Source organism: Crocuta crocuta, unplaced genomic scaffold (assembly GCF_008692635.1).
Source record: "Crocuta crocuta isolate KB4526 unplaced genomic scaffold, BGI_CrCroc_1.0 scaffold15, whole genome shotgun sequence".
In the NCBI taxonomy this organism is placed as follows: Eukaryota; Metazoa; Chordata; class Mammalia; order Carnivora; family Hyaenidae; genus Crocuta; species Crocuta crocuta.
Genome location: NW_027530508.1, coordinates 2,495,045 through 2,507,944, shown reverse-complemented (window position 1 = coordinate 2,507,944; position 12,900 = coordinate 2,495,045). Strand labels below are relative to the sequence as shown.

Genomic DNA, 12,900 nt, shown 5'->3' with positions numbered 1-12,900 from the left:
ACAGGTGGTGAAGTGCTCACTACATTCCGCCAGGGTCTTTGAATTTTAATGTGATTCCTCCTAGAAGTTCGGCTCTTCCCCAACCAGCCCCGCCCAAAAGCCGTCCTTTGGGGAACGTCCGCCTTTCCCCACGCCACCTTCCTTGCCTTCCAGGACCTGAGGTCCCCTCTTCTGTCTTACAGCTTTAGACCTCCAGAGTATCAACTGGCAGGTGACCTCCAATAAGCAGGCACATCACACAGACAGGTTCTCGGGCCAGCAGCTCACCTTGCGCAGAGGCCAACCCTTCAGTTTCTCAATGGTCTTGAACCGAAGTCTTGGCAGTGGAGACAATCTGGTTTTCATAGCTTCCACAGGTACCTGCTCCCCACTCCCCCCCAACACACCTGAACAGCCCCTGGGGCTGTCCCTCCAAGGGGTGGTGGTGTGACACTGGGCCACTAGGCTCTGGGTCCTAACCCAGCTCTGCCATTGACTTGGTGTGACCTTGGGCAAGTTTCTGCCTGTCTTTGAGCCCAAGAGTCCTACTCTTCAAATCAAGAGAGATTTGGTCTGCCTGCTCTCTCTAGCTGTTTCCAGTCCCCTTACATGGTGCTTCAGGGGATGACATCCCCCTCCAAAGTGCCCCTGTGGTTATGGTGGGATCTGATGGCTCCCCACTGTCTGGCCAGCACGCCTTGGTTTTTATCATCCTCTGTCTTCTTCCACAGGGCCTAACCCCTCAGAGTCAGCCAAGACAAAGGCTGTGTTTTCACACTCCAATGGGAGGAGTCGCAATGGCTGGAGTGCACAGCTCGTGTCCAACACGGACAATGTGCTGACCATTTCCATCTCCAGTCCTGCCAACGCGCCCATCGGACAGTACACGCTGGGCGCCCAGATCTCCTCCCAGGGCAATGAACTTATTCGGAAACTTGGGACGTTCATCCTGCTCTTTAACCCTTGGTTGCAAGGTAGGCACCTAGCCAGCCATACTCCTGGCCATCAGCCAAGCAATACTGATGGAAAGGATATGGGGGAATGATTTTTATAGGCTCAAGTTTGAGTAGCGGGAGTTTGTGGGATATGGAAATAGCGTAGAAATCAGAAGTCAGAAGTCATGGATTTACATCCCAGTTCTGCCACCTAATCAGCTCTGTAAGTCTGGGCAGGTGCTCTATCCTTCTGAGCTTCAAATTTCTTACCATTAAATGGGAATCCTGTCTTTCCTCTGGGGCTATCATGGGAATCTCATGAGTTTCTACAAAGTGCATCATGTGGTGTAATTATAAGGAACATTACAATGACCGCAGTATAATTCTACAACATGGAGACAGCTTCTTGCCCAGAGGAGCAAGTATCTCACTCCTAGGGTCTCATTTTCTGACCTTCAGTTCATCTCAGCTTCTCTTACAAGTTTATAGTTCCCACAATGTGAGTTGGAAGCATTAGAGCTCACAGACTTTGCTCCTTAGTGGAGGTTGGTAGAAGGGCTACAGGTGTGGTTTGCTCCAGACACCAGGCCAGGACTCAGGAATGGGAGAACTGGTCTCTATAGTCCTCTGTAAGATTCTAGTTCCTGATATTTGATTTTTGTATCAAACAGAGGATGGTGTCTTTATGAGTAAACAAGCTGAGAGAGAGGAGTACGTTCTGGAAGATGCTGGCATCATCTATGTGGGGAACACCAAACGAATTGGCATGGTTGGCTGGAACTTCGGACAGGTAAAGGGGTCATAAGGAGCTCTGTGGCAGTCCCAGTGGAAGTTCCCAGATCTGTCTACTTGCCTGCCCTTCTGTTCATTCATTTACTCATTCAGAAGACAGGACACAGTCTAGTGGGCCAAACAAATATATAGCTAAATCTCTTCATTGAGGTGTTACTGGTGCCAAGATAGACAAATGAGGACAAGACCTAGTAGAGGCACTTGGGATAATAATGTACTTTCTGTTAATCATTCTGTGTAAGAATATGACAAAACTTCCCCTGGGTGAGAGGTTGGCCTCTCAAAGCCGGAGCCTCTTGGTCCTTCATTATCCCCTCAGCTGAGTCCACAGAGTTCTCAGGTTTGCTCAGCCTAGAAAATATTCAAGGGTTCCCTCCACTGTGTCTGGTGAAGACACCAGAATGGGTGGGGTGCCTTGGCTCTCCAGGAGGGAGTGAGCAGAGCATGTACCTCCAGATCCCAATCTGTAGCAGCCAGAGCAAGTCAGCTCTATGTTTTATACTTTGGCGTTTGGGTCAAATTTTATTGGAAGGAAGAAAAAAGGGGAAAAAGTACATAAGGACATATAGTGTACCCAGGGATGGAAGGCAGGCTAATTTTGATGGAATGGTCTGAAAAAGCCTCTCTGAGGAAGTAACCTTGAATCAGAAACCTGAAAAAGGGAAGGGAGCCAGATAGATATTTTGGGGAAATGCATTGGAAACGGAAGGAACAGCACATGCAAAGACCCTAAGGCAGGAGAAAGTGCAGCCTTCTCTGAGACGCAGTGGCAAAAAATGAGTCTTATTTTGGGAGCATGGCTTCAAAATCTTCTTTTAGTGAGACATTTTATCTTTATAACTAGCTCCCAGGAGTCTGAAGACTATGTTCAAGATCATAGTCAGAGCCAGATGGAAACTTTGAGATGAGCTTGGCCTGATCCCCTGTAATACAGATGGGGAAATCGAGGCCCAGGCAGGCTAAGTGATTTGCTCCCAAGGCCATGACAGTGCAGGAGTCTTAGCCACTTTCAGGACCTTGGCACGGGCCCTCATGTAAGGCGAGGAGTCCGGATGAGTTCGCAGGTTAGAGGCTGGGCGAGGTGGCTAGTCTCTGTCCCGGAGGCCACAGAGTGAAAGGGCCTGAGTCATTCCTGTGATGCCCATCGGTGTGCAGATCCTGTACCCTTAAATAGCTAACGCTCCTTGTCATTTCTCTCATCATAACGGATGGTCCCATTTGGAACAGTTTGAAGAAGGCATCCTGGACATTTGCCTCTCGATCCTGGATCACAGCCTGAATTTCCGTCGTGACCCTGCTACCGATGTGGCCCGCAGAAGCGACCCCAAATATGTTAGCCGAGTGCTGAGTGCAATGGTGAGTGGCAGGAAAATCATAGTCACTTGTTGCTCCCGTAGATCAAACTCAACTATGGGGTAGGAATCTGTGCCCTTTCCATCTGTCGTCTCATTGAAGACTCACAAAACAGAGCTGGTGGCTGTTGCCATCCCATTTTGCTCCCATGGAGTATGAGACTCCTCTAAATTCAAGGACTTGCCTGAGACACATGGTGAGTGAAGAGCAGAGGCGGAACTGGACCCGAGTCTGCCTGGCCCCAAGGCCCTTTCCAATATATCCTGAGGCCTTTCTCAGATGGTAAGGGCGCTTGCCCTTGCAACGTCCCCCAGGCTAGCAGGGTGCACAGCTGGAAGTTTGCTCCATCGCTGGGCCTCCTAGGGAGAAAGGTGGGTTCCCAAGTGAGTCGGGGCGATCAGCCTGCCTTGGCTTTGATCCAAGCCCTGCACAGTGGAGTGCTCAAATGTCAGACTGGAAAGGCAGTGGGCCCACCCACTCTTTATCTAGATGGGGAAACTCAAGGAACCCAGGTGGCTTGCTCATAGCACAGCCCAAGTCAAACCAGAACAAGTCTGCGAGCTGCCTGGCCAGGGCCTCTTGCATGCACTCAGTTCTTCCACATGAAAGACCTGTGCCACCTCCCCAAACACACAACCACACACACACACACACACACACACACACACACACACACACACACACACAGAATCTCTCAGGTACTGAGTATGTAGAGAAGGCCTCCATTAGAAAGTGTTCCAAACATAGTATCAACCTGCTCAACAGTTACAAATTAAAAAGCTGAAAGTTGTCGGGACGCCTGGGTGGCTTAGTCTGTTAAGCATCTGACTTCGGCTCAGGTCACGATCTCACGGTTTGTGAGTTTGAGCCCCACGTCAGGCTCTGTGCTGACCACTCAGAGCGTGGAGCCTGCTTTGGATTCTGTGTGTCTCTCTCTCTCTCTGCCCTTTCCCCACTTGCATTCTCTCTCTCTCAAAAATAAATGAATATTAAAAAAAAATTTTTTTTAATCTGAAAGTTAAAGAATTCTTGAACTTTAATCCTCTAAAACGAGCTGCCCTGAAGTGTCTCACGTTTTGGTTGTTGTTCATGGATGAGTCTCTACTTTTGAGTTGGAGCATATCTGAGTTAATAAGCTAGTGACATTGTTAGAAATGGGAACACTCTTCTGACTGCTTCCTAACCAGAGGGTTTCCTGCGAGAGTACGGAGTCTAAAACGGAGCCTTGCAGGAAAGGAGAGGGAGGCCCAGAGGGTGTGGAGCCACAGAGGTGATGGGCTAGGACCAGGGAAGGAGGGCCTGGGCTTCTAGTGGCGTGAGAGGCATGGGATGGAGCCAAGGCCGAGGTTAAGGGAGACTGAGCCTCACAGGCCCAGGAGAGGGTGGGTGAAGCCAGCCAGCTCTGGCAGCTTGCTGACTCACTCTGACCCTGGGGACAAAGCACTGTATCTCAGTGCCAAGTGCCTCAGCTGCACCTCCCTGCCGCTCTCTCCAGACCTCCTGGTCGGGCTGGGCTTGGAGCTAATTATGGCCTGTGCAGGGCTTTGAAATGCTCAGCTTTCAGCCGGAGATGACCCTGCTGATTACCACTCCGGTGGCTGGGGTACCTGTGACTCAGGAGATGGGCTGGGCTACACAATCTTCCATCTTGAAAGAGGCCCGTCTTGCCTGGTTCTGCGATGATAGCCCAAGCCTTCCTGGAAGGTGGGCGGAGGAGCACACCCCACATACGGAGGGGCTGGGGGAGGCTAGGTAAGGATCCTTCTGTGTCCAGACTATCTGTTCTCACTGGCCTTGCCCCTCATGGAGCCCCACAAAGAGGGAGCAGGGCTCGCAGCCTCTTACTGGATGGTTGCGATAAACGCCTGTCAAAGTTTCCTAAACTTTGAACACTTGGCCTCTAGAAGTCATTTCCCATTTCCCTGTATGGGAAGGAAGGTGAAGAACTAAGGCCCAGAGAGGTTGAATTGACCCACGCACAGTCACCGAGCCGACAGGGGCAAAGTTGGCCTTATAACTTGCTTTCTCCTTTCTTTCTCTTCTAACTTTTCTATCACGGAAAAGCTCAGACCTTGGAAAAAGTAGAGGAAGAAGTAAAATGAACTCCCATGGACCCATCCCAAGACTGGACTACCCAAGGCCAGTCTTGTTTCCTCTCTGACCCCCTCCTTTACAGATCGTTTGATAAACCCCAGGTGTGACATCATTTCATTCATAAAGACTTCAGTTGTGTCTCTAAAAGACAGTGGAACTCAGGTCTCTTGATTCCTAATAGGGTGCCCTATTCACACTGCATCCTGCTTGTTACTTCTACAAGAATCACGTCTTAAGTGGAATGAATGAAGTGAGTGAGGGAATGAATGAAAGGCAATATTCCATCTTTATGCATTCCGAGAAGTTAGCTGCTGAAGCTCTAAAGGGACCTTTTCAGAAGTCCAGCACACCAACATTGAGTTTCAAAACATAGACTCCCAAGTCAGGCATCAACGACAGCCCCTGAGTTCTGGCAGGAAATCACCTGCAGGCTGGTGTCCTGACCCTCCCTTGATACTGACAAGCCGTGGAGCCTCCGTTGGCCGCGTGAGCCTGCTCACAGGAATGATAGATAGGTTATGGGCAATCGATCATGGCCCGCTAAGCAAAGCACTTCTAAACTGATAAACTGCTCAATGCTCCTAGAGGACCGTTATTACAATGATCATCCCCAAATCAGCCAGGAAGACACAGAGAATCCGCTTGACACATCCCCTGTTTCCTTCATCTCCCCACCTGGTCACCTGAACTCTACGCTGATTCATGTGGGGTTTTTCCTGCCCAGATCAATGGCAATGATGACAACGGTGTGCTTTCTGGAAATTGGAGTGGAAACTACACAGGTGGCCAGGACCCACGGAAGTGGAATGGCAGTGTGGACATCCTCAAGGAGTGGAAAAGGTCTGGCTTCAAGCCAGTCCGATATGGCCAGTGCTGGGTCTTTGCTGGGACCCTCAACACAGGTACTTTGCATCAGTGGGCAACAGTGGGGGGCCCCCAGGGATCATTTCCACAACAGCCTGGGTCCTCATACTTCCCCATTGACTTGCAGTGCTGCGGTCTTTCGGGATTCCCTCCCGGGTGGTCACCAACTTCAACTCAGCTCATGACACAGACCGAAACCTCAGTGTGGACGTGTACTATGACGCCTATGGGAGACCCTTGAAAAGGAGCAGTGATAGTGTGTGGTGAGTAGTTGACCCTTGCTGAGCACCAGCCCTGGGCAGCTTCTGACTGCACAGCCTCTGGGACCCAGCTCCAAACAGGAGCTGGGAGGCAAGTTAACACAGCAACACAAGCTTTAGAATGGAAATGTGGGCAGTGCTGATTAGACATCTAGTAAGATCCAAAACACCTGTTCCCAGGGTTCTGCAAAGTCTGGCAGTCCAGCCCCGTGCCTTCAGATGAAGGGTCTGATACCAGTGAAAGACAATGGTTCACGGGTTCTGAGCAATTGCCCTGGATTTATAGGGTCCATTAGACCCTCTGTACTTCAGAACGATAGGTGTTGAAGGTATTGCTTTTCCAGTAACAAATATAAATTTGTCTTATTTCAGGCAACTTGTATGATTTATGGGCCTTCCGAAAGGAAAGCAACACATTTTCTCTTAGGCATATGTACTTTTTTTTTCACTTTTTAAAAAATATTTTAATGTTTATTTATTCTTGAGAGAGAGGGAGTGTGCTAATAGGGGAGGGTCAGAGAGAGAGGGAGACACAGAATCTGAAGCAGGCTCCAGGCTCTGAGCTAGCTGGCAGCACAGAGCCCGACGCGGGGCTCGAACCTACCAACCGTGAGATCGTGATCTGAGCCGAAGTCGGACGCTTGACCAACTGAGCCACTCAGGCACCCCTGGACAGGAAAACTTTGATTCGAATCTCTGTGGGTTGCAAATGTTGAAAGCTTTTAAATCTTGCCCAGATTTGCCTAAAGTAACAGAAAGTAGGGATCAGGTGAAGTGACCTGCCCAGTAGTGCCTGCTGATAACAGCAGCAACAAATGGTTTATTGAGCAATTGCTGTGTGTCAGGCACTTCTCTCGGTGCCTACACTCACTCTTCAGAAACGATGAGGTAGGCACTTTTGTCATTATCCCCATTCTATGGTCACGGAAACTGAGACACAGAGTCAGCCCCCACTCAAACCCCGGGCACATAACCAGCAAATGGTAGAGCTGGGATTTCGAACCCAGGCAGCTTGGTAAACTGTAAGGCACCAGAGAGATGCCAGACAACGTTGCTATTATCCTGGGGTTACCTTGAGTAATCGAACACTGCTGACTTCAAGATTTTCCTGTTTGGCTGGACGCCAAGCAGGGCTGTGGTGAGATTGGATGCCATCCAGCCTGTGCAGATAGAGGGGCTGGATTCTTTGATTCACACTGTGGCAGCAGATGGTCCTTCTCTGTAAGATGGAACGCTATCTCAGGGCACCTGGGTGGCTTAGTCAGGTAAGTGTCTGACTTGACTTCGGTTCAGGTCACAATCTCACGGTTCGATTGGTGAGATCGACTATCTTGAGATCAGGCTCTGCACTGATAACCAGGGGCCGGCTTGAGATTCTCTCTCTCCCTCTCTCTGTCCCTCCCCTGCTAGCACATGTGCGTGCTCTCTTTCTCTCTCAAAATAAATAAACATTTTTTTTAAAAAGACTAAATGCTATCTCATGGGCTCAGTGAGGAGAAATGACTTGCCCACAGTCTAACTGTGAATTTGTGTCAAATCCCTGTCAATGGGACTCTCCCAAATCAGAGAACCTTAGGAGACTAGAAGGATCTTGGGGAGGGACCTGCTGATTCCATAAATGAGGGGAAAAAAGGTTCGGAGAGAAGTAAGAGAGACATTTAGGCTCTCTACAGAAGTGTATGACTTTACAAAATTCCTTAACTTTTTTCTGCCTCAGTTTCCCATCTGTAAAACGAAGGGCTAGGTCAGGAGACCTCAGCAATTTCTTCCAGATCTTTCTTCGAATCACATTAACAGCCTCCAGTGGGGAACATTTTCTTCTAAGCCATTCTGCTGATGCTGGTGTTTTGGCTTAAGAGAGACAAGGTTCCGGAGTATTCACTTCTCGAGAATCAGGCTCCTTTGGGGTGGGGGCAGGGAGCTTCGTCTCGGATGCTTCTTTTATTCGGTTCCTTTCTGAGCCACTGTAGAGGAGGCCACCTTGTTCTGTCACTGAGCAGTAAGCAAAGGATTTGGAAGAGTATGGCCAAGGTTATCTTTACCTTGACATTTCTGGCTTGTTTTCTTAATTCCCTTGACTTGACTCTCCAATTTCTAGAGTCACAGACCTGACTCTACTTGTAGACTTCATATAGCTCTGAGATGGAAGGCACGTGGGGAGTGCCCTGCCCTGTCAAGGGGTGGGGGTGGAGCTGCCCAGTTCTGGGGAAGAGCTGTTGGTGATCACACCTCAGTCTGACTTGCTAGCTCCTGATGCAATCTCCCCATGGCTACCAGCCTCCGTGAACACTTAGCCACCCCAATGTGCCTCGCTCAGACCTGCAGCAGGGAGATCAAGGCTCCAAGGATGGCCTGGGCTCCAGGAAACATGATTAAATGTGTACCCTGTGCCAGACCCTGCCCAGGGCCCCAGGCACCAAGAGGAGTGAGATGCAGAAACTGTGCTGGAGGAGCTCACAGCTGCATGAGAAGACTGGCAATGACAGAGTAGAAAAAGTCAAATAACTACATGATGCGCACGATTCAGAGATAGCACAGATGTGTGGCCAGCACTGTCTCAGGAAAAGACTTTTTGGAGGAGGTGATATCTGGACTGCATTTAGGACAAATGGGAGTTTACCAGTGGAAGGGACAGGGCTTTGGGGTCCCTTTCTAGACGGGGTCTCCTGACCCCATGAATTCAGCATAACTCAGATGCTATCGCTAGGGCAATAGTTTATAAACTCCCAAGATTACATTAGACTTGACTTAGGTGGAGGGAGATAGGGGAATTCACATCTTTTAGTAAATGTCTCAGGTAGTTCTGTTACGTACAGGGTGTCCTTTCCTTGAGCCCCTCCTCTTCCTGAAACCCCTCGAGACTGGAACAGAGCCCAAGGTTGGGAGGTAGGAGAGGGCGAGGCACACAGTCAGAAACAAACCAGAATCTCCATGGTGGTGCCCTGGGGCATTTGCAAGGCACATGCATCCCAAGTAATTGTGAGTAAAGTTCTGGCTTCCACATGAGGGAGGGACCAGGATGTATCTGTTATCTGCTCTGTCTGAAATTCCCGCCTTGCAAATAAATATTAAAATACAGCAACTTACCAATTTTTCATATGGTCCCACCCTTCTCCTAAGTTTCTCTGCCAGGAACTAGACGAACGTGAAACTTGGTGTTCTGACCACCTTCCCATCCTCATCCTGTCCCTTCATCACCTTGCACCCCCTGCTTTCTCCTCGGTGACCTCTCCTCGATCTCGGAGGCCCCTTCAACAACACATTTTGTGGACCTTCCTAGCAATAATTTTTACGATGACTCTTCTTCCTCACAGTTACAGGCAATTTCAGAATAGACGAAGAAATTGAAGTCATCTGAAATCCTATCGGTCACACACTTTTACTATTTGATAGTTTTCCAGCCAATCTTTCCTCCATCAGTTGCTCTTGTTTATGGGATTGGGATTATCCATTTTACGAGGCAGCTACAAGACAAAGCATATCATAGGTGCCTCCTCCTTTTCCCCACGCCTGGAAACCAACCTCACTGTTCTGTTTCTTTCTTATTTTGTAAAAGTCCTGTGCTTTTGCCAAAACATTACATTATGGGCATTTTCCCTACGTCTTTAAATAATCTTCAAAAATAAGATTTCAAGTGTATCAGATTCCACTTATGGTGGGACCATCATTTCTTTTCCTACTGTTACTATTACCAGTCCTTATTCCCTAGGTGACCTATCGATTTCCCTTCTTTTCCCTGTTATAAATAACACAGTAATGGGCATTCTCGGATGTAAATCGTGAACACGTCTGTTCACATAAGAGAGATTTCTGGAAATGGCATGCCCTGGGTTAAAGGGGATGGACATCTTAAAGGCTTCTGACATCTATTGTTGTTGCCTTCCAGAAAGATTGTGATGACCTATGTTCATTGCAGTAGGAAAAAGAGTGTTCTTTTTCCCCACTCATATTCTTGCTCATTATTATTCTTACTTATCTGTTTGTTCATCTCTTATGGCCTTTTCCCCTCGTGCCTTGGTTTGGAGCTGACTATACCCTTTGTTCCCTGAAGGACTAGCACGGTCATGCGGCACCCCATAAGTACTTACGGGGCTCGAACTCACAGACCGTGAGATCATGACCTGAGCCGAAGTCGGACACTTAACCGACTGAGCCACCCAGGCGCCCCAAGCCTGGACAATTTCTGCTGGTCTATCTTCAAGTTTACAGAGCTTTTCCTCTGTCCTCTCAATTCTGCGAGTAAGCCCATCCATTGAGGTGTTTAATTTAGGATATTTGTCATTTTTCCGTAGAGTATTTCCATTTGGTTCTTTCTTTCTTTCTTTTTTTTAATAGTTTCTCTTGCTCTGCTGAAAGTTCTTCTCTTTTCACTTGCTATTGCCCTGTTTCCCCATATTTCACTGAACCTCGTTACAATAGCTACTTTGAAGTCCTTGTCTAATAATCCCAACATCTATATTATTTTAAGGTTACTCTCTGTTGTTGCCTTTTCCGTTGAAGAGTAGGTCATGTTTTTCTGGTTCTTCGTACGTTGAGTAATCTGGGACTGTATCCCGGGCACTGGGTATGTCTGGATTCTGTTATTTTATTTCAGCAGGCTGCCTGGGGTGGGTCCAAACTGCAAGCCCCGTCTCACCCTACGGCAGGAAATAGCTCGAATCTCAGCTCACTTCTTTTATCTTTAGCCAACTGCTTGCTGTCTGCTATATACATGCATGGGTCAGAGTCACCCAGAGGCTTGGGCAGAATTTATATACAAAACTGGGCTTTTCTTTCTCTGACTCCTTCTCTTCCAGGGCTTCTCTCCCACTCTTTAGTGGCCCTGGTTGACCCAGGCTGTTTCTTGGCTCCTTGGGTCAGAAACATGTGAGCTATCTGTTGGAGTTTTTACTGCCCTGCACCTCACCCCAGCTGTGGTCTGACCTTAGGTCAAAGTCACCAAAAGTACAATTTGCCCCATACTGGCTCCTTCCTCCAGGTTCGAACTTCTTCCCGAAATCCTCTGGTTTTGTTCACTCCCAGGTAGTCGTCCTGTCTTTTTGATTTTTGTTTTGCTTCTTTTTGTTGTTTTTTTTCGTTTTTTGTTTTTTCCTTTCAGAGTTTATTGTTCTCTGCAGAAGGGACAGTGTACAAGGAGGTTACTCCTCCATACAGAAAACAGAACTACAGTTTGCTTGTTTGGCTGGTATATGCAAGTTTGCCTTGCATCTTTGCCTACACATTTATCAATCTTTTCCTTTATGGTTTCTGAGTCGGCCCTCTGCCTCAGACTCTCTCCACTGCACGAGTATAAAACAATATGCTTCCAAGTTGAATAGAAGTTGGATTCATGTCAGACTTACAGCTTCTTCTAGTCGGATCAAAGCTGCCAAAGCCAATGCTAACATAGCTGCAGTGGACGTACAGAGGACAGGAGAGGGCAGAACTGGGGGGGGCGGGGAGGGGTGACTAAGCCATTGGCTAATTGGCGACCCCTGGACACACGACTGAGACACACAGATTGGGAGACGAGGGGATGGCGTTGATGGAGAACCTCTGAGCACTGGCAGCCAGACCTCAGTCCAGAAGCATGTGGCTCTTAGCCGGACCTGTCACTCTTGCTGTAGTCCCATTTATCTTCAGCCGACGTGAGATTCCAGAAGGACCCACAGAAGAAGCTGTGTGGGTTTCCTTCGCTTGGGTGCTTGCTCTAACCCAGAGCCAACCACTCTGCTCCTCAGAAAGCAGTAGAACATCGTGGTCAAGGCCTCAGATTTGGGGGTTCAAGATGCCTGGGTCCAAACTTTGACCGTACCATTGGAAGCTGCTTAACATCTCTGAGCCTCAGTTTCTCCTTTTATGAGATTGGCATTAAAGCACTGGTTCCTCGTGCTGCGAGGACTTATGTGAGACAGTGCTCGGCAAGGTTTAGCATGGGAGCCGGCACAGAGTAAGCTCACTCGACAGCTACGGGCACTGCCACTGTCAGGCGGTAATTTGTCACCTCCTGCTGTGTGGCCTTTGGCCGGTTCTGCAATCTGTGCTTCTGTTTGCAGGAATTTCCACGTCTGGAATGAAGGCTGGTTTGTGCGGACTGACCTGGGCCCCTTGTACAACGGATGGCAGGTTCTGGACGCCACCCCCCAGGAGAAGAGCCAAGGTAACCCTCTAGTGGCCTTGCTTACCACTCCCTTCTCTGGGTTTCAGCCTATGTCCTGGCCTCTCAATTCCGGGCACTGGTGGACAGCAGCACGGGAAAGCCCTTCGAGTGCTCTCCATCTCAGGAAGGCTCGCTTGATGGAATTAAAACAAAAATATTTTCAGAATAGGCTTCCTGTCCCAATTTCACTTGGCTCGGGCTGCTCCTTAGATGAGTGGCTTCCCTGCGCCCCTGCGACTGTTGTCACTGCTGTGGAGGCCCTGGCACGTGCCAGGCAGCCAGGGAAAGACGCCACGCTCTGCAAACAGTGATTTCCCCACACCGCCTCTAGGAGCCCATCCCTCTCAGCACAGAAGCCTTCTGGTCCCTGTTGCCCTGGGATTTAGCCCAGAGTCCCCTGCTCAGCTGGAGGCCTCGGTGATCAGGGCTCCCAGCACCTCTGTCCCTTCCAGCATGTCCCTCCGCCAAGCCAAGCTCTCCTCAC

The 12,900-nt window shown here is 49.1% G+C and overlaps 1 protein-coding gene across 1 annotated transcript in view; it reads left to right on the top strand.

Annotated features, from left to right (window-relative positions):
- The window catches only part of TGM3 (transglutaminase 3), a 35,621-nt gene that overhangs the window by 10,719 nt on the left and 12,002 nt on the right, over window positions 1-12,900 (top strand). Inside the window, exons 2-8 of the mRNA XM_077767052.1 lie at window positions 183-356; window positions 711-953; window positions 1,586-1,704; window positions 2,934-3,062; window positions 5,878-6,055; window positions 6,145-6,280; window positions 12,313-12,416. Coding sequence (XP_077623178.1) covers window positions 183-356; window positions 711-953; window positions 1,586-1,704; window positions 2,934-3,062; window positions 5,878-6,055; window positions 6,145-6,280; window positions 12,313-12,416 — 1,083 coding nt within the window. The remainder of the gene's footprint in view (window positions 1-182; window positions 357-710; window positions 954-1,585; window positions 1,705-2,933; window positions 3,063-5,877; window positions 6,056-6,144; window positions 6,281-12,312; window positions 12,417-12,900) is intronic.